We start from the raw sequence: 22497 nt of genomic DNA, 5'->3' as shown, positions 1-22497 counted from the left end.
CTAACACCTAGCCTAGTTAATGTTAGCCAGCTTGCTAACGTCAGCTTTAGCCATCTAGACACCTAGTTAACGTTAGCCACAACAAACTGGAATTAGTCAAATGTCATATGTTTAGCAAAATTGTAACATTTTTTAGCTTTAGAAAATTCATAACATATCATACAAATTGTAATTCGTAACATAGTAAGTAATAGATGATGGACATCCACAAAATAATACCATACGAAACGTAACATATAGATGGAGAGTATTGGGTTTACATACAGAATAATACTAAATACTCTGTGACCAGGTTGCAGCCAGCACTGCATGGTTTTATTTCTAGGAACACAAGTTAAAAATACATATATATTATGAATACAACAAATACAAAAAACAGAAATATACAAACAAGAGTACATAAACCTCACAGACAGGGGTATTACATATCAAGATTGATTTTTAATTTTGTTAAATACTTTTATCGTGCGTAATGCTTTTTTGTTTTTACATTTACTGATCATTTCAAAATAATATTTAAATGATATCTTAAATAATGTGAAGGGGGGTTTGTTCTCTGCCCACTTCATTTTATGGATAAATAATCTCCCATGAAAGATAAACAAATTAACAATGAAAGTTAAATCAGGGTCCATATCATTTGGATCAAAATAAAACATAAACATCAGAGTCTCTCAAATTAACATTAATAGTCGTTTCTTTTCAAAGAAAATCTTCTAGGAACACAAGTCGTGATGAGGAAAACTCAGAGCCGGGTCACGTGTGTCTATATCTATTCAGATGCGCTAGGCGGGGTCCGTCCTGCCAACTGCAGTCTAATCTAACGTGAACGTAGCATGCATGCGTGACTGCAGACAGTTTAAAGACAACAACAAAAAAATGTAAATCCTTGATAGACAAGGGTCTTTACTAAATGAACGTATGATTGGTGTTACAATGTATCGTCTCTGTAAAGATATGTTGTTTACATTGACAGAGTGATAGTCAGGCGTCACAGTATTCGCATTATGCATCCGATGCCTAGGATCGACGGGGACATTTTTGACTGTATCCAACGAGGGAACATTGATCAGTGTGCACATTTCATTCAACATGATCGATCTATCCTCAAAGAGAAAGGTACGTTTATAGGCCTGCCTATGCATTTACTGTGCACACATTTGGGGAATGATTTTTTTATTAATCCAAAAGCCTACCACATTGAAGAAGAGCATTTGTGGAAACCAAGACTGTTCTCAGGACAGGCCTGGTAGCTAGATATTTTCGCTTCCGAGACAATTTCAACAAACCCAACCCTTTTCGTGCGCAGCCGGCTATACAAGTATATGTATCCCCGTGGAGCGGTTCGTACATAACATTGTCCATTCAGGCTGCAAAGGAGTCTATTTCCCCTTTAACTCGATTTAATGGCGAGAAGAAAACAGGGAAATACGCATACTGTATTTATGAAACACCATACTACAATGCTTGTCCCGGATGTCGCATACTGTGTTCTGTCAATTTGGTTGCAGCGGTCCGTTTTTTTTTCAACCCTGGGGTGTAATCATTAGTCCAAACAGTACCGCTTTGCTACTAAAACAGAGGAAGACCCGAAACATTGTAAAAGACTCCAGCCACCCAAGCCATAGACTTTTCACTTTGGTACCGTCCGGCAAACGGTACCGGAGCATCAGCTCTCGGGCCCCCAAGCCATGCTGTGCTGTAGTCTTAGGTCTCTCTTTATGTAGATTTGTGGTGTCATTTGTCGTGATCTGTGTTTTGTCCTACATTTAAATGTTTCATCCCAGCCCCCATCCCTTCATTGTAAATAAGAATTTGTTCTTAATTGACTTGACTTAATTGAATTGACCATTTTTACCAGAGGTGGACTCAAGGATGATCAATGGAAACAGGATGCACCTGAGCTCAATTTAGAGTCATAGCAAAGGGTCTGAATACTTATTTAAATATGGTATCTGTTTTTTTTTTTTTTTATAAATTAGCTAACAATTCTAAACCCGTTTTCACTTTATCATTATGCGGTATTGTGTGTAGATTGATCAGGATTTTTTTCCAATCAATTTTAGAATAATATAACTATGCACTGTATATACAATGCCTTCAGAAAGTATTTACACCCCTTGACTTTTTCCACAAAAATATTACAATTAAATCCATTTTAATCCGACCTTGTAACACAATTTGTTGTGTTACAAGGTCGGATTAAAATGGATTTAATTGTAATTTTTTTGTCAACGATCTATACAAAAAAATGTAATGTGGAAGACAAATTCAAACTTTTTTGTAAAAAAAAATATATATACATACATACACACTATATTTTGATTACATAAGTACTCAAGCCCTGAGTCAATACATGTTACAATCACCTTTTTGCAGTGATTACAGCTGTGAGTATTTCTGCGTAAGTCTCTAAGAGCTTTGCACACCTGGATTGTACAATATTTGCACATTATTCTTATAAAAACCCTTCAAGCTCTGTGAAGTTGGTTGCTGATAATTGCTTGACAGCCATTTTAAAGTCTTGCAATAGATCTTCAAGCCAACTATATCTTGACCACTCAGGAACATTCAATGTTGTCTTGGTAAGCAACTCCAGCGTATATTTGGCCTTGCGTTGGAAAGCATACTGAACCAGATTTTCCTCTAGGATTTTGCCTGTGCTTACCTCTATTCTGTTTATTTTTATCCCCCAAAATATTATAGTCCTTGCCAACAACAAGCACACTCAGAACATGATGCAGCCACCACCATGCTTGAAAATATGAAGAATTGCACTGTGATGTGTTGGATTTGACCAAAATATAACGCTTTGTATTAATTTTTGGAATATATATACTTCTTGTCACCCTGTCATTTAGGCTATTATTGTGGAGTAACTACAATGTTGTTGGTTCTAAGCTGACATATGGAATTGTTTTAAGAAGGTCATACCATGGATCATTTAGCTATTTGATTTGCAATTGTGGGACCCCTTTAGGTATCAAAAAATATATATTTAAAAACAAAAAAGTTAAAATATACAATTTGGCCTTTACTACTACAGTATAGCCCATATAAATACATTGAATAACACATTCATTAAAAAAGACAGTCACAAAACTACCAACGTACTTCCATTCATTTATATGGGTTACCTTTAAACGAGTCCCGTGTCAGTTTGGGAGGGGGGGGGGGGTGTCATAGAGCAAAACGTGTTCGTGAGATTCACCCCTTTCTATAGAGGGGTTCGTTTGTAGGCCAAACTGTTCTAATCCTACAGATGTTTTTGTGAGAAGACAATTTTAAGGATGTCTTCTGGTCTGACAAACAGCACTGTAGCTCTGACACTTTTCACCTGCCATATGAGTTCTGTTATACTCACAGACATCATTCCAACAGTTTTAGAAACTTCAGAGTGTTTTCTATCCAATACTAATAATAATATGTTATTATATTAGCATCTGGGACAGAGTAGGCGCACTATTCATCCAAAAGTGAAAATGCTGCCCCCTATCCCAAAAATGTTAAACACGGTTTCCCATTCTTGTTCAGTGAACCATAAACAATTAATGAACATGCACCAGTGGAACGGTCATTAAGACACTAACAGCTTACAGACGGTATGCAATTAAGGTCACAGTTATGAAAACTTAGGACACTAAAAGAGGCCTTTCTACTGACTCTGGAAAAACACCAAAAGAAAGATGGCCAGGGTCCCTGCTCATCTGCGTGAACGTGCCTTAGGCATGCTGCAAGGAGGCATGAGGACCGCAGATGTGGCCAGGGAAATAAATTGCAATGTCCGTACTGTGAGATGCCTAAGACAGCACTGCAGGGAGACAGGACGGACAGCTGATCGTGCTTGCATTGGCAGACCATGTGTAACAACACCTGCATAGGATCGGTACATCCGAACATCACACCTGCCGGACAGGTACAGGATGGCAACAACTGCCTGAGTTACACAAGGAACGCGCAATCCCTGCATCAGTGCTCAGACTGTCTGCAATAGGCTGAGAGAGGCTGGACTGAGGGCTTGTAGGCCTGTTGTAAGGCAGGTCCTCACCAGACATCACAGGCAAATCTAGTGCCTCCATGAGGAGGAGATGCACTGCAGTACTTAATTCAGCTGGTGGCCACACCAGATACTGACTGTTACTTTTGATTTTGTTCAGGGAAAAAGTATTCCATTTCTGTTCGTCACATGTCAGTGGAACTTGTTCAGTTTATGTCTCAGTTGTTGAATCTTATGTTCATACAAATACTTACACATGTTAAGTTTGCTGAAAATAAACACAGTTGACGGTGAGAGGACGTTTCTTTATACAGTTGAAGTCAGAAGTTTATATACACTTAGGTTGGATCATCTGGCAGTCCGACAGACAAATCTGGGTTTGGCGGAAGCCAGGAAAATGCCACCTGTCCCAATGCATAGTGCCAACTGTAAAGTTTGGTGGAGGAGGAGGAATAATGGCCTTGGGCTGTTTTTCATTTTGAAACTATCAGACCAGGGGTGAAAATACAGACTGCTGCAACTTGATTTGCTTAACGTGGTACTTGGCTTAACGCGGTACGCGACATCCGGGACTAGCAATAGCCACTCTAGCATGGTAGTGGAAAAAGGTGTTTCATAAAGAATGTATGCATCTTTTTTCATTTTCTCCCGCCGCCTTCAGTTAAGGAGGAAACCGACTTTGGGCTAACCACACTATTCTAAGGCCACATCCGGTAGTGTGCCTAAATTATCATATCGTTATTCTCGGGAATTTGTTCTTAACTTCTATAAGTAAATGCTGAATAATAAGTACCGTAATTGCTGGACTATTAAGCTCACCTGAATATAAACCGCACCCACTGAATTATTAAAAAATATGTATTTTGTACATAAATAAGCTGCACATGTCTATAAGCCGCAGGTGCCTACCGGTACATTGAAACAAATGAACTTTACACAGCCTTTAAACGAAACACGGCTTGTAACAAAAAATTAAACAGTGGCCTACCAAGAAAGTCATTGGTCACTATCTTCCTCCTCCTGTGCACTGAAACCACTGAAGCCATCTCCTTCGGTGTCGGAGTTGAATAGCCTCAGAATTGCTTCATCCGATGTTGGATCATTTTCATTGTCGCTCTCGTCACTTTCATCCGGAGGCAAATACCCCGCTGAGCTCATGCTGCCCCTTCAACACGCAGCAGTCCAGCCTTTCGAATCTCGTTGATGATAGTGGATTTTTTGACAATGCTCCACGCTGTCAGGACCCACTGGCAGACTTGACCATAAGTTGCTCTTCGCATGCGGCCCGTTTTAGTGAAGGATTTCTCCCCACTTGTCATCCAAGCCTCCCACTGAACAAGGAGCGCCACCTTAAATGCACGATTTACACTGATGTCGAGTGGCTGCAAATACTTTGGGCCATCTGCTTTTCTTCCCTCTGAAAGCTGTTGTTGTCAGTTCCTCACGCTGCTTTCCAACGTCTTATCATCGACTCATTAAGGCCAAGCTCCCGTGCAACAGCTTTATTTCCTTTTCCAACAGCCAGATCGATCGCCTTCAACTTGAAAGCTGCATCATATGCATTTCTCCGTGTCCTTGCCATGATGAGGGTGACAAAATTACTACCGTAATCAGAATGATGGGAAGTTTGAGCGCGCTCGATTTACGTCACATTATGTGACGGTGCTCAGTTTTTTTGGCGGCATGAATCTTGTGAAAGCGGGAAAAATCCATAAATTAGCCGCGTCATTGTATAAACCGCGAGGTTCAAAGCGTGGGAATAAAGTAGCGGCTTATAGTGCGGAAATTACGGTATGTCAGAGGTGATCATATTGAGATGACTGTTGTCAGAGCTTTTCCAGAAGCCTTTTTCACACAGCTATTGCTTTGCAGCATCAAACATGCATGAGCAAATTGCTTTGTTACAGGCAGCAGATATTGATACATATGTATATGTTTATATACACTGCTCAAAAAAATAAAGGGAACACTTAAACAACACAATGTAACTCCAAGTCAATCACACTTCTGTGAAATCAAACTGTCCACTTAGGAAGCAACACTGATTGACAATAAATGTCACATGCTGTTGTGCAAATGGAATAGACAACAGGTGGAAATTATAGACAATTAGCAAGACACCCCCAATAAAGGAGTGGTTCTGCAGGTGGTGACCACAGACCACTTCTCAGTTCCTATGCTTCCTGGCTGATATTTTGGTCACTTTTGAATGCTGGCGGTGCTTTCACTCTAGTGGTAGCATGCGGCGGAGTCTACAACCCACACAAGTGGCTCAGGTAGTGCAGCTCATCCAGGATGGAACATCAATGCGAGCTGTGGCAAGAAGGTTTGCTGTGTCTGTCAGCGTAGTGTCCAGAGCATGGAGGCGCTACCAGGAGACAGGCCAATACATCAGGAGACGTGGAGGAGGCCGTAGGAGGGCAACAACCCAGCAGCAGGACCGCTACCTCCGCATTTGTGCAAGGAGGAGCAGGAGGAGCACTGCCAGAGCCCTGCAAAATGACCTCCAGCAGGCCACAAATGTGCATGTGTCTACTCAAACAGTCAGAAACAGACTCCATGAGGGTGGTATGAGGGCCCGACGTCCACAGGTGGGGGTTGTGCTTACAGCCCAACACCGTGCAGGACGTTTGGCATTTGCCAGAGAACACCAAGATTGGCAAATTCGCCACTGGCGCCCTGTGCTCTTCACAGATGAAAACAGGTTCACACTGAGCACATGTGACAGACGTGACAGAGTCTGGAGACGCCGTGGTGAACGTTCTGCTGCCTGCAACATCCTCCAGCATGACCGGTTTGGCGGTGGGTCAGTCATGGTGGGGGGTGGCATTTCTTTGGGGGGCCGCACAGCCCTCCATGTGCTCGCCAGAGGTAGCCTGACTGCCATTAGGTACCGAGATGAGATCCTCAGACCCCTTGTGAGACCATATGCTGGTGCGGTTGGCCCTGGGTTCCTCCTAATGCAAGACAATGCTAGACCTCATGTGGCTGGAGTGTGTCAGCAGTTCCTGCAAGAGGAAGGCATTGATGCTATGGACTGGCCCGCCCGTTCCCCAGACCTGAATCCAATTGAGCACATCAGGGACATCATGTCTCGCTCCATCCACCAACGCCACGTTGCACCACAGACTGTCCAGGAGTTGGCAGATGCTTTAGTCCAGGTCTGGGAGGAGATCCCTCAGGAGCCCATCCGCCACCTCATCAGGAGCATGCCCAGGCGTTGTAGGGAGGTCATACAGGCACGTGGAGGCCACACACACTACTGAGCCTAATTTTGACTTGTTTTAAGGACATTACATCAAAGTTGGATCAGCCTGTAGTGTGGTTTTCCACTTTAATTTTGAGTGTGACTCCAAATCCTGACCTCCATAGGTTGATAAATTTGATTTCCATTGATAATTTGTGTGTGATTTTGTTGTCAGCACATTCAACTATGTAAAGAAAAAAGTATTTAATAAGAATATTTCATTCATTCAGATCTAGGATGTGTTATTCTAGTGTTTCCTTTATTTTTTGTGTGTGTGTGTGTGTGTGTGTGTGTGTGTGTGTGTGTGTGTGTGTGTGTGCCAATCTTACCATCTTATCACCACTACTGGCCATATTCCACCTGGTTTAAAATCATACAAAATTTAAGGTCCAGCATTCCATCACAGTTCCAGAATGCATCACCACTCACTGTTCTTAGATGACTGCTGAAAGCTGACTGCTGATGTCTCTTGTTGGGATTTTGTCATGTCTAGTTTAACTACTCATCTCAGATCATTGATAATCAGTCTATCCTTTCAGATAGATCTCCTGTGACAGTATGGCAGGAAGTCACAGCAGCTAAAAAGACTGTGGTATAGAGACAATAGTAGACCTACTGCTCTTTGGGTGGTTAGGTTGGAAGTGACTAAGTAATAAAATAAATGTGATCATTTACAGTTATAGCACCCTAATCATCTTTGTGTGTCGGTCTGTATCTGCGTCTGTGTGTAGGCTGGGGTGGTTTCACTCCTCTCCACTTTGCGGCCCTCCAAGGTAACCGTTGGATAGTTAACCTGTTGCTAAGCAATGGAGCTGACCCCAACCTGACCTGTGATGCAGGAATGACGGCCTTCCATTTAGCCTGCAGGTCAGTAACACTACCTGTCTCCTACCACGTCAGTATCTGCAGATTTTAATGGATTGAATATTAGATCTATGGAAAGGGACTAGGGGAAGTGTGTTGGGCCCCTGGAGCATCTAGAAATGCCCCTGTCTCTCCCTCTTCTCCCTGAAATGTGTACTTGTACACTCCCCCTCATTGATGTGAAAGGAATGGACTGGTGTAAGAAATATGGTGGAACCTCCTTCCAGCCTGTGCTTACATCAGTCCAATGCTTTGAAATCCTTGAGGGGGAGTGATCAAGTGCAAATCAAATTGTATTGGTCGCATACACATATTTAGCGGGTGTAGCGAAAAGCTTGTGTTCCTAGCACTAGTAAAGAATTAATTGTACTATTAATGCTAGTAATTATTATTGACTGTAATGTCTGTGTCTCTCCAGGCATGGTAATGTATATGTGATGCACCAGATTATGCAGCATGGAGCTGATCTACGCATAGTAGACCATCAGGGAAAAACCGCCCTGCACCATGGAGTGTCTGGAGGCAACATGTAAGGACACACACACACACACACACACACACAGCTACATAATATTACACGTGTGTGTGTGTGTATACAGTGGGGGAAAAAAGTATTTAGTCAGTCACCAATTGTGCAAGTTCTCCAACTTAAAAAGATGACAGAGGCCTGTCATTTTCATCATAGGTACATTTCAACTATGACAGACAAAATGAGAAAAAAAATCCAGAAAATCACATTAATGAATTTATTTGCAAATTATGGTGGAAAATAAGTATTTGGTCAATAAACAAAACTTTATCTCAATACTTTATTATATACGCTTTATTGGCAATGACAGAGGTCAAATGTTTTCACTCAGGTCAAAAGTCTTCACTCAGCAAAAAAAAGAAACCTTCTCTCACTGTCAACTGTTTATTTTCAGCAAACTTAACATGTGTAAATATTTGTATGAACATAACAAGATTCAACAACTGAGACATAAACTGAACAAGTTCCACAGACATGTGACTAACAGAAATGAAATAGTGTGTCCCTGAACAAAGGGGGGTCAAAATCAAAAGTAACAGTCAGTATCTGGTGTGGCCACCAGCTGCATTAAGTACTGCAGTGCATCTCCTCGTGGACTGCACCAGATTTGCCAGTTCTTGCTGTGAGATGTTACCCCACTCTTCCACCAAGACACCGGACAATTCTGGGGTGAATGGCCCTAGCCCTCACCCTCCGATCCAACAGGTCCCAGACGTGCTCAATGGGATTGAGATCCGGGCTCTTTGCTGGCCATGGCAGAACACTGACATTCCTTATTTGCAGGAAATCACACACAGAACGAGCAGTATGGCTGGTGGCATTGTCATGCTGGAGGGTCATGTCCGGATGAGCCTGCAGGAAGGGTACCACATGAGGGAGGAGGATGACTTCCTTGTAACGCACAGCATTGAGATTGCCTGCAATGACAAAAAGCTCAGTCCATTTATGATGTGACACACCACCCCAGACCATGATGGAGCCTCGATCCCACTCCAGAGTACAGGCCTCGGTGTAACGCTCATTCCTTTGACGATAAACGCGAATCCGACCATCAGTGTGTTAACTGCCTTGTTCAGGGGCAGAACTACAGATTTCTACCCTGTCTGCTCTGGGATTTTATCTTGCAACCTTTCGGTTACTAGTCCAACGCTCTAACCACTCTAATCACCCCTGGTGAGACAAAACCGCGACTCGTCAGTGAAGAGCATTTTTTTTGTCAGTCCTGTCTGGTTCAGTAACGGTGAAATACATCCACAGGTACACCTCCAATTGACTCAAATGATGTCAACTAGCCTATCAGAAACTTCTAAAGCCATGACATCATTTTCTGGAATTTTCCAAGCTGTTTAAAAAGGCACAGTCAACTTAGTGTATGTAAACTAGTGACCCACTGGAATTGTGATCCAGTGAATTATAAGTGAAATAATCTGTCTGTAAACAATTGTTGGGAAAATTACTTGTGTCATGTACAAAGTGATGTCCTAACCGACTTGCCAAATCTATGGTTTGTTAACAAGAAATTTGGGGAGTGGTTGAAAAAACGTGCAGTTTTACGAGTTTTAATGACTCCAACATACGTGTATGTAAACTTCCGACTTCAACTATATGTGAACCCTTTGAAATTATCTGGATTTCTACATCAATTGGTCATGAAATTATATCTGATCTTCATCTAAATCACAACAACAGACACACAGTCTGCTTAAACTAATAACACACAGATTATTGTATTTTTCTTGTCTCTATTGGAATACATAATTTAAACATTCACAGTGTATGTTGGAAGAAGTATGTGAACCCCTAGGCTAATAACTTCTCCAAAACCTAATTGGAGTCAGGAGTCAGCTAATGTGGAGTCCAATCAATGAGACGAGATTGAAGATGTTGGTTAGAGCTGCCCTACCCTTTAAAAAACACTCACAAAATGTTGAGTTTGCTCTTCACAAGAAGCTTTGCCTGATGTGAACCATGCCTCGAACGAAAGACATCTCAGAAGACCCGAGATTTAAAAAATGTGACTTGCATAAAGCTGGAAAGGGTTACGAAAGTATCTCTAAAAGTATTGATGTTCATCAGTCCACTAAGACAAATTGTCTATAAATGGAGAAAGTTCAGCACTGTTGCTACTCTCCCTAGGAGTGGCCGTCCTGCAAAGATAACTGCAAGAGCACCGTGCAGAATGCTCAATGAGGTGTGTGTCATCTAAAGACTTACAGACATCTCTGGAACATGCTAACATTTCTGTTTATGAGTATACGATACGTAAAACACTAAACAAGAATGGTGTTCATGGGAGGACACCACGGAAAAAGCCACTGCCGTCTAAAAAAAACAACATTGCTGCACATCTGAAGTTCGCAAAAGAGCATCTGGATGTTCCACAGTGCTACTGGCAAGATATAATGTGGACAGATGGAACAAAAGTTGAGTTGAATGGAAGGAGCACACCAACATCAACCTCATGCCAACTGTAAAGTATGGTGAAGGGAATATCATGGTTTGGAGCTGCTTTTCTGTCTCAGGGCCTGGACAGCATACTATTGTCGACGGAGAAATGAATTCCCAAGTTTAACAAGACATTTTGCAGGATAATGTAAGGCTATATGTCCACCAATTGAAGCTCAACAGAAGTTGGGTGACGCAACAGGACAACGACCCAAAACACAGAAGTAAATCAACTAAATGGCTTCAACAGAAGAAAATAGTCCTTCTGGAGTGGCCCAGTCAGAGTCCTGACCTCAACCCGATTGAGATGCTGTGGCATGACCTCGAGAGTGGTTCACACCAGACATCACAAGAATATTGCTGAACTGAAACAGTTTTGTAAGGCGGAATGGTCCAAAATTCCTCCTGACCATTGTGCAGGTCTGATCCACAACTACAGAATGTTTGGCTGAGGTTATTGCTGCCAAAGGAGGGTCAACCCGTTATTAAGTCCAAGGTTTTACATACTTTTCCCACTCTGCACTGTGAATGTTTACAGTGTTTTCAATAAAGACATAAAAACATATTATTGTTTGAGTTATTAGTTTAAGCAGACTGTGTTTGTCTATTATTGTGACTTAGATGAAGATCCAATCAAATGTTAAGACCAATTTATCAAGAAGTACAGGTCATTTCAAAGGGTTCACATACTTTTTCTCGAACCACGTATGTATGTGTGTTGTGCATCAGTAACATATGTCACGCCCGCACGCACACACACAAACGCGCACACTTACCCCGCGTCGTGTCTCCTAGTGTTGCGATGCAGTACCTGTGGGAGACGGGAATGTTCAGGTGGTGCGATGGAGACATGTACAATGTCACACCTCTACACCTGGCTGCTGATGCTGGCAACACCGAGGTGATCCGCTACCTGCTCCGAAACAAGGTGAGGTGGACACACTTACTTGCTTGGAGAGTAAGTCTGATGATGACTTCCATGTTCCCCTTCTATTGGGGAGTTTCGCTATGGAGTTTACCTTACAGAGTTAGGTGCGTCACGATATCTCCTTTCTCCTGGAGTGTGCACTCATTCACTACTTCCCACAAATGTAAAATCTTTTAAATTAGTGAAGGCGGAGGAAAGTGGGAGTTCCACCATATTTCCAGGCAGGTCTGTTCAAGTCAGTCAGAGGTGAACAAGTACACAACCTCTGTAACATACGCTGCTTGCTGAAAGAGCTGGGGCCCGATGGAGCACTCGGCTGCAGTACCCTTCAACTACTTAGGATTGCTGCCTCACTATTTAAAATATGTTTTTTGTGTGTGTGTGTGTCAGAGGTGTATGGTGGAGACTGTGGATGAGGATGGGTTGACAGCGGTCCATGTGGCATCAGAGAGAGGCTGTATAGAGATGTGTTGGACGCTGCTACAGAGATCAGGCTTCAGGATACTACACTTGAAGACCTACAGCGGACACACGCCTCTGGACCTCTGCAGGCAGGGAAGGACATTCAGGTGGGTCGCAATAGCTCTAACCTTTACCTGGGTATTAATTAGGCACAAAACGGAGGACAACAGACAAAAACAGGGACTTTTATTTTCAGTTGCAAAAAGTTTTAAAATGTTTTCCATTGTGTGACAAATACCACCCAGGAATATATCACACTGTCAACCTCTTCTGTCCCATTGCCATACCACCATCACTTTCTGTGTTGGGGTTGTATTTCCACAGACATCTGCAGCTGGCCAAACTACTGACCCGCTACATGAAGGAGCCACCCTTCAGCAAACCTGACGAGTCCCCAAGTTAGTGCTACGCCTTTAGTCTCTGTGATAAGTTTAACTGTAATAAACATTGTGTGCCAACGAATCATGTTCATGTGTATAATTGTTTCTGTGTGTATCCGTGCATGCGTGGATCTTTGTTTGTGTGTGTGTGCGTGCGTCCAGTCCTGTACTACTGGACATTATTCTTCCCGTGTCTGATCGGAGGAGTGATTCTGATTATCGCAGCGATGTTGGGGGGCTACGGAGGGATAACGTGCGCCGTCCTCTTCCCTTGGCTGGCCAGGAGTATTTTCTCCCAGTTACACCGCATGACCACCTACCAGAGGTACAGACTGTGTGTCTATGTGCATTCTAACTGTGTGTTTGTGTATGTCTGCGTTATACATTATATTCATCCATTGTATTGTTCTTTGTTCCATTAACTGTTGTGTTGCAGGTTGGCCAATCCCGTCTACCTAGGGACTATGATAGCTGGACTGTTCCACTCTCTAGTCTGTTTCTACTACAAAATACTGCCGCCTAATATCCTTTATCTTACAGTGATACTGTACTGCTTGTGCTTCTACACCTGCATTGCTTGCTGTTTGGGGTTTTAGGCTGGGTTTCTGTACAGCACTTTGAGATATCAGCTGATGTACGAAGGGCTATATAAATAAATTTGATTTGATTTACTGCCTAATGTATACATACAGTTGAAGTCGGAGGTTTATATATACCTTAGCCAAATACATTTAAACTCAGTTTTTCACATTTCCAAATATTTAAACATAGTAAAAATTCCCTGTCTTAGGTCAGTTAGGATCACCACTTTATTTTAAGAATGTGAAATGTCAGAATGATAGTAGAGAAAAGGATTTATTTCAGCTTTTATTTCTTTCATCACATTCCCAGTGGGTCAGAAGTTTACATACACTCAATTAGTATTTGGTAGCATTGCCTTTAAATTGTTTAACTTGGGTCAAACGTTTCGGGTAGCCTTCCACAAGCTTCCTACAATACGTTGGGTGACATTTGGCCCTTTCCTCCTAACAGAGCTGGTGTAACTGAGTCAGGTTTGTAGGCCTCCTTGCTTGCACACGCTGTTTCAGTTCTGCCCACAAAATGTCTACAAGATGAGGTCAGGGCTTTGTGATGGCCACTCCAATACCTTGACTTTGTTGTCCTTAAGCCAATTTCCACAACTTTGAATGTATGCTTGGGTCATTGTCCATTTGGAAGACCCATTTACGACCAAGTTTTAACTTTCTGACTGATGTCTTGAGATGTTGCTTCAATAAATCCACATAATTTTCCTCACTCATGATGCCATCTATTTTGTGAAGTGCACCAGTCCCTCCTGCAACAAAACACCCCCACAACAAAGAGTTCTATTTTTGTTTATGTCAATATAGGACTCGTTTGACTGTGGACATAGATACTTTTGTACCGGTCTCCTCCAGCATCTTCACAAGGTCCTTTGCAGTTGTTCTGGGATTGATTTGCACTTTTCGCACCAAAGTACGTTCATCTCTAGGAGACTGAACGCGTCTCCTTCCTGAGCGGTATGATAGCTGCGTGCTCCCATGGTGATTATACTTGCATACTATTGAATGTGGTACCAAGGATGAACCAGACTTGTGGAGGTCTATTTTTTTTCTGAGGTCTTGGCAGATTTTGTTTGATTTAACCATGATGTCAAACAGAGGCACTGAGTTTGAAGGTAGGCTTTGAAATACATCGACATGTTCACCTCCAGTTTACTCAAATTATGTTAATTAGGCTATCAGAAGCATCTAAAGCCATGACACTTTCTGGAGTTTTCCAAGCTGTTTAAAGTCACAGTCAACTCAGTGTATGTAAACTTCTGACCCACTGGAGTTGTGATACAGTGAATAATAAGTGAAACAATCTGTCTGTAAACAATTGTTGGAAAAATTACTTTTCTTCCAAATGCACAATGACCCCCAAGCATTCTTCCAAAGTTGTGGCAAAATGGCTGAAAGACAACAATGTCAAGGTATTGGAGTGGCCATCACAAAGCCCTGACCTCAATCCCATAGAACATTTGTGGGCAGAACTGAAAAAGCGTGTGCGAGCAAGGAGGCCTACAAACCTGACTCAGTTACACCAACTCTGTCAGGAGGAATGGGCCAAAATTCACCCAACTTATTGTGGGAAGCTTGTGGAAGGCTACCCAAGTTAAACAATTTAAAGGCAATGCTACCAAATACTAAGTGAGTGTATGTAAATATATATGTGTATAAATATCTACAGTGGGGCAAAAAAGTATTTAGTCTGCCACCAATTGTGCAAGTTCTCCCACTTAAAAAGATGAGGCCTATAATTTTCACACTTCAACTATGACAGACAAAATGAGAAAAATACATCCAGAAAATCACATTGTAGGATTTTTTATTTATTTATTTGCAAATTATGGTGGAAAATAAGTATTTGGTCACCTACAAACAAGCAAGATTTCTGGCTCTCACAGACCTGTAACTTCTTCTTTAAGAGGCTCCTCTGTCCTCCACTCGTTACCTATATTAATGGCACCTGTTTGAACTTGTTATCAGTATAAAAGACACCTGTCCACAACCTCAAACAGTCACACTCCAAACTCCACTATGGCCAAGACCAAAGAGCTGTCAAAGGACACCAGAAACAAAATTGTAGACCTGCACCAGGCTGGGAAGACTGAATCTGCAATAGGTAAGCAGCTTGGTTTGAAGAAATCAACTGTGGGAGCAATTATTAGGAAATGGAAGACATACAAGACCACTGATAATCTCTTTCGATCTGGGGCTCCACGCAAGATCTCACCCCGCGGGGTCAAAATGATCACAAGAACGGTGAGCAAAAATCGCAGAACTACACGGGGGGACCTAGTGAATGACCTGCAGAGAGCTGAGACCAAAGCCTACCATCAGTAACACACTACGCCGCCAGGGACTCAAATCCTGCAGTGCCAGACGTGTCCCCCTGCTTAAGCCAGTACATGTCCAGGCCCGTCTGAAGTTTGCTAGAGAGCATTTGGATGATCCAGAAGAAGATTGGGAGAATGTCATATGGTGAGATGAAACCAAAATATAACTTTTTGGTAAAAACTCAACTCGTCGTGTTTGGAGGACAAAGAATGCGGAGTTGCATCCAAAGAACACCATACCTACTGTGAAGCATGGGGGTGGAAACGTCATGCTTTGGGGCTGTTTTTCTGCAAAGGGACCAGGACAACTGATCCGTGTAAAGGAAAGAATGAATAGGGCCATGTATCGTGAGATTTTGAGTGAAAACCTCCTTCCATCAGCAAGGGCATTGAAGATGAAACGTGGCTGGGTCTTTCAGCGTGACAATGATCCCAAACACACCACCCGGGCAACGAAGGAGTGGCTTCGTAAGAAGCATTTCAAGGTCCTGGAGTGGACTAGCCAGTCTCCAGATCTCAACCCCATAGAAAATCTTTGGAGGGAGTTGAAAGTCCGTGTTACCCAGCAACAGCCCCAAAACATCACTGCTCTAGAGGAGATCTGCATGGAGAAATGGGCCAAAATACCAGCAACAGTGTGTGAAAACCTTGTGAAGACTTACAGAAAACGTTTGACCTCTGTCATTGCCAACAAAGGGTATATAACAAAGTATTGAGAAACTTTTGTTATTGACCAAATACTTATTTTCCACCATAATTGGTAAATAAATTAATAAAAAATCCTACAATGTGATTTTCTGGATTTTTTTTCTCATTTTGTCTGTCATAGTTTAAGTGTACCTATGATGAAAATTACAGGCCTCTCATCCTTTTAAGTGGGAGAACTTGCACAATTGGTGGCTGACTAAATAACGTTTTGCCCCACTGTATATAAAAAATGTGTGGCCTACATGTAGTATATTGTTGGTTGAGCCTTAACCCGCTGTGACGCTTGTGGGGGGATAGTGTTCTGGGTCATGTGTCGCTGGTCCAGTTCTCTATGGTTTTGGCCATGTTCTGGAAGATTCTAACCCAGGATCCTGGGGAGCTGGGACCGGGAGATGCAGATCCTCGCTTCTCCTCCATAGCAGACCTGCTGGAGAAAAAACAGAATCCTCAGAGGTTCTGCATCTACTGTGAGGTGAGGAGAACCAATCCATTAATCAATGCCTTTTCCCACATCTTTTTTTCATCCATCCTCCATATTCCCGAACAAAACTGTGCACATCCACAGAGAACTACATTTCCTAAATGCTCACCAAACAGCGCCTCGATCCAGCCGGCAGTTTTCTTTATCTAGATTACTCAACTTTGGCAAATGTGTTGAGACAACAAAGGAATCTATGTACCCAGAACTTTCCTGCCCCAAAATTTTGTTAACTAAAAATCGTGTTGCAGCAGATTGCCTTGATTAAAAACTTAACTCAACTTAAAAATTAAAAATAAAAATGTTTTACAGTGGTGTTCATCAATAGCAGCAGATGTAATAAGCTGAGTTTTCTGTAAATGTTTTGTTCAAATGTAAAATATATTGTTACTTAATTGAATTTCGTGTATTTTTTGGGAATTGCCAACACTGTCACTTAAAACCAGGGTTTGGAACCAAAATTACTTTCCAATCGTTTCATTCTGAACAGAACCATCGGTTGCAGTCCAAACACTTAAAAGACAGACCCTCGTCCACTTACCCTCGCCTTATGCCCTTGGGGGAATCCCCGTCGCCATCTTGGTGGGTGGTCCAAATGATTAGCCAAGCAAGGGAAGTTTGTAACGTAAGCCCCTCAGCCCTCGTTTTTAGTCAGCTTTGTGAGTGTACCATTTATGTTCACTCCTGGCCTGAAACTCCCCATAATTCAATTTGCGACGATTGTACATCCGCTAAGAAAAGTCTGCGAAAACTTCTTCTTTTTTTAAAAATATCAATGGAGAAGTCAACATACAAGTAAGTATAAACGAATGCAAATAAGTTAGACATTTTGCTACTACGTAAAAAGTAAATGGTTTTGTTTGGTTATCTTTTGGAAATTGTAGAGATGAAACATTTCCCTTGTTCAGAAGTTCCAGCTAGGCAGGCTAACGTTAGTTAGCTAATTTATTTGCTAGCTATTATACAGTAGGCTTATATCAATAATGAAATATTTAATATGTAGACATACACTCATAATTGACTGTAGTGCATATAAAGCACCCACAAGTTACCGGTGGCTGGAAACACAATCATCGCGTGATGAATGAGTGACAAATTTCCAGCCAAGGGTGGCCCATTTAAAAATCATTCCTGTCTTTTTCTTTTTTTGGAGAAAAATCAGTATACATACAATAACTATACAGACAATGATAACATATGCTAGGGGGTACAACAAATGACAGATTATGGAAAGACCTTAAAAGATGCACACATATTGATTGTTTTAACAGCTTTCTTATTAAAATAATGTATAATGGTCTTAATATAATGCTCGAATTCCTTATAGAGAACAGTGTTTTTTTTATTAGTGAATTTACATTTTTGAATATGAAATTTTGCCATTAGCACAATTCGATTTATAAGGTAAAATTGTTTTTCTTTCTTATGATTAAGGAAACCGAACAGCACATTATCCCATTAAAAAACAAAAGTCATCAAGAATATTAACAATTATAAAACCGTGAATATCTTTCCATAATTGTTTTACATGTAGACAATGCCAAAATAAATGTGAAACTGTTTCTGGGTGCTCAACACAAAAAGTACAATCAATGTTAATGTATTTTTTGACTTTCTTCAGGTAATGATTCGCTGGGTAATACTTATGGATCATTCTGAAAGGGACCTCCTTTGACCTTGTTAACAAGCAAGTATGTGTGGTAATAACCATACTTTTTTCCCAACAGATAATGTATTCCATTAACTTGTGACATAAGGGATGGATACAATATCCCTTTGAAATAAAGCACGTATAGATCTGTTGTTCTGAGGGAGCAAGGAGAGAAACATATTTTCCCTATTGGAGAGTCAACTGGATTAAGAGAAGGTAGGTCAGGAAGGTGAGGTCTGGTTACACCTCTAAATAACATGAGAGTTCCAGATGGAATAGCATCAAAGACTATGGCGAACTCTCTAGGTGTTACAGGGATATTGTAACGAGATAAAAAAAATCCTCATAATTGAGTAACAATCTTTCTGCATTAAAAAGTTGACTCACCAGCAGGATATGATTATTGAACCAGTTGTTAAAAAATAAAGACTTTCTATACAAAATGTCCTTACTGTTCCAAATGAAATACCTATGAGGGGAAAAATTATGTTTATATGTTAACGGCCACGCTACGAATACTTGTCTATGAAAAGCAGATCATTTTGCAGGAATCTTATCAATGTTATAGTTACAAAGTAACAAAATTGAAGCCACCAAAACGCGAGAAGAAATAATGAGGGATGAAATTCCAAATTGAAGTAGGATTCTTTACAATTTATCTTAAAAGTATTAATCAAAGTAGGAAAATCTACAACATTTTGTCCACCATATTCATATGTGTTCATAACGACAAATTTCCTAATATAATGTGTACGATTTTTCCAGGTGAAGTTGAAAAGCACCTGGTCAACCGCTTTACCTATGTTTTTGTCAAGATATAGGGACCTTTCTTAGCCCTCCAAGTGTATACTCCTCAGACGTCATGAGACGTCAACAGAAATGTCCACTTCATTTGAAGGCTGAGGGGTTAGGGTGTGTCTAAGTGTTTGGACCGTAAGCCATCATTTTTTTGGATTCCGTTCCGACCAGAAAAATAAAGTTCTGAATCGGTTCTAACCAAAACATAGTAACGGTTTATATCGTTTCTTTCTGTTCCTTTTTAAACCTCAAAACTATATTTTTGTACATTTAGCTAGACATTAAATTACTTAACCAATGGATATAACAGCTTACTATGTAGCTACATGCGTTGGACAACAAGTGTAGGGTGTGCGAGATGCAACTGAAATTTCACAGAGAGCGCTGGGCATCTTGTTGTTATGACATACATTATCTGAACAAGGCCCATGGAATTATACATACGGTGGAGTGGCTTATATGAAGGAACTTTTGAATGTCTTTGAACTTCAGCGAGTTGGTTTAACTAACGTTGGATTTAGAGAATTAAAATAACACGTCTTACCTTTCTGTAGTTAATAAATCCATTGTGAAACGTGATAACTGTGGTATCTGTAACTAGCATTGAAAAGTAAATCCATTCTTCTAATAAAAAATATAAAAAATCTCCCTAATTTTTTAATCATGCTTGTAATGTCAGTAGCTGCCGTAGACTATGCTTCCGAGGGAGGGGAGAGGCAGGTAGCCTACACACTGTTAAAAACTTCCAGCTGGCAGGCAGACACTGGAATAAGTTTGAGTGACAGCAAGGGCTTTGCATAGACTCCTTGTTGCGTTTTTTGTGGGACTGAAAAAAATAATGCTCAGAACGTTAACCGGTTCCAATGCTTTTAAAATAACTGTTCTGTTATGGAATAGTATAGATCACTTTCGCTCTGGTTCTGTTCCTCAAATTTCGTTATTTTACAGTTTTCAGTTATTTTCCCTGAGCCGGTTCCAACCCCTGCTTAAAACAGTTGTGTTTATGATATGATTTATAGAAGTGCGTAGATGCGATAAACAAGTCACTCGAACATAACCATGGAAACACGTGGGGGAAAGAACCAGTCTCCCCATTGCCCTCCAGCAAAATGTGCCTACATTTAGGCATATTTCACTCTGTTGAGGCACAAATTGGAGTATAATGCTTGTATGGATGTCAACCCCAACACATGTTCATATCATTACCAATCAACTGCATTGGTTAAAAAAAAAAACTGACTACCACCATCGATTTATACAAACGGGAATTAGCATTTAGTAGTCACTTCTTCTAAATCTGAAAAGGGACATCTTCTACATTTTAATGCACGAAAACGGACATATATCCAAATGTAACTTAAATACATAAATCGTGACGGATTTGAAATATCCACTTTGCTAGATCAAATGTGCTAAATGTGCACCAATCTGGTCCGCATCTATCCCTTCTCAAGTTAACCACTCAAACAGGAAGTGTTTCTCACTGCTGTTCCCTCTCTTCTCTAGTTGTTCCAGCCGGACCATACTAAACACTGCAAATTGTGTGATGTGTGTGTGAGGGATTACGACCACCACTGCCTGTTCCTGAACCGCTGCATTGGTAGGGGAAACCACCGCCTCTTCATCATCTTCATCCTCTCCATGGCCGCAGCACACCTCATTTTTGTGGCTGCGGCAATTTACCACCTGTATGTGGTGGTGGTGTCCCTTGAGGACCAGTCGTTGGTTAGGGCAGTAGCTGCACAGTTCTGGGTGGTCACATTGACAATAATGAACGCTCTGACAATCCTTTGGGAGGCTTGGCTGTTGACAGAACAGTTTGATGCCATCGCCATGGGGACTACAACCTACTTCAAACCTACCTGCGAGACTCGGCAACGGTCACTAGGACACCGCTGGACAACGGTTCTTACCTTCCTATTGGAGGGGAGGAGACGGTTAGATTATGGACAGACGGAGGACAATATCTCCATAGACATTTAGACAATATGCACTCTAAAAACCTGTGGTATAATGAAGAACAATGTATATATGAATTCTATATTCCATTCTTGAAACCAACTGGATCATCTGTGAGACTGTTAGCATGGTGAGCTAGAGTCTAGGCATTACCTTGGGAAGCTAATACCGCTATTAAACATATAACAAGTGGTGTGTAGACCAGAATTGGTTGTAATAGATCTTAACATTAGAGATTCCTTAGATTGTCTTTGGGGGTGTGGCCGTCAATACATCTGTTTAAACTTTATACTTGAACATAGGTATTGAAAAATTATACTTTTAACATATAGACTACAGTAGACTGAATGCCGAAATCTTGCCAGCTAACAAATCAACATGTCACACTCCTCACATAACGCACTGACTTAACACTATGTCCTGGTTAAGCATTTCCTATGTATACAGTACATGTAGAGCTAGTTTTATGTGATGCTCTGAGCTATTTTAAAGCTGACAGTACTTCTACAACAATGTAGCTAGTTTATGAACAGCTGATCTTGTGCTGTCCTGTGAAGGATCCCACTATTTTACTACAGTATATCCCGTGGAGTTAGCTTTCTGTTTTACATTTGAATGCATTGGTGTATTTAAAACAGTGTTTCATGGGAGATAACTGGTCACTTGAAACGTGACCGGTTTCTTTTTACTTAAATAAAGAGTAATAATGATGATGTGATACGTGCTTTTATGTTATTGGTGGCGTAAACCATAGGTAACAGTGACTAGACTTTAGCTTATAAGTACAATGTAATTTGGCTAATCGTATGGCTATGTTAGTTCAGGGAGCTAACACAAGTCTACAGGTCTCAGGCAAAATGACTTATTAGGCAAGAGTGGTTCGACATGTGAAACCACCTTCGTCACATGTTAACATTGGCTAATAACATGTCGTGACTCTGACCTACTCTAATAGCAAAACCAAGACTCAGCACTGCTAACAGACCACATCCAGTCATCTCCCGTTACTCTCACTGATTTCCTCAATGGGGACATATTGCTAGATTAAAGGATGATGATTCAGTAGCCATCTAAGCGTGGTGTAGTCAGGTAATGAATATACTGTACAGTGCCTTCGGAAAGTATTCTAACCCCTTGACTTTTTCCACA

At 41.2% G+C, this 22497-nt stretch overlaps 1 protein-coding gene across 1 annotated transcript; it reads left to right on the top strand.

Annotated features, from left to right (window-relative positions):
- The first annotated feature begins 805 nt into the window (after window positions 1-805).
- si:ch211-223a10.1 (putative ZDHHC-type palmitoyltransferase 6) lies at window positions 806-22061 on the top strand. Its single transcript, XM_029669964.2, has 10 exons — window positions 806-1119; window positions 7976-8111; window positions 8527-8637; window positions 11878-12010; window positions 12401-12579; window positions 12797-12870; window positions 13015-13177; window positions 13289-13374; window positions 16744-16934; window positions 20896-22061. Exons 1-10 carry the CDS (start codon window positions 1008-1010, stop codon window positions 21370-21372), a joined length of 1662 nt encoding a protein of 553 aa, XP_029525824.1. The 5' UTR covers window positions 806-1007; the 3' UTR covers window positions 21373-22061.
- Window positions 22062-22497: the final 436 nt, after the last annotated feature.

This window comes from Oncorhynchus nerka, linkage group LG10, assembly GCF_034236695.1.
Source record: "Oncorhynchus nerka isolate Pitt River linkage group LG10, Oner_Uvic_2.0, whole genome shotgun sequence".
Lineage (NCBI taxonomy): Eukaryota > Metazoa > Chordata > Actinopteri > Salmoniformes > Salmonidae > Oncorhynchus > Oncorhynchus nerka.
This window is presented reverse-complemented; position numbering and strand designations above follow the sequence as displayed.

What these genes read in the sequence shown, in the direction of transcription:
- si:ch211-223a10.1 (XM_029669964.2), top strand. Translation starts at nt 1,008, where the DNA reads ATGCATCCGATGCCTAGGATCGACGGGGACATTTTTGACTGTATCCAA. An exon ending in GCTACCTGCTCCGAAACAAG is followed by an intron (nt 12,011 to 12,400) that starts GTGAGGTGGACA and finishes TGTGTGTGTCAG; the next exon opens with AGGTGTATGGTGGAGACTGT. An exon ending in CGCATGACCACCTACCAGAG is followed by an intron (nt 13,178 to 13,288) that starts GTACAGACTGTG and finishes GTTGTGTTGCAG; the next exon opens with GTTGGCCAATCCCGTCTACC.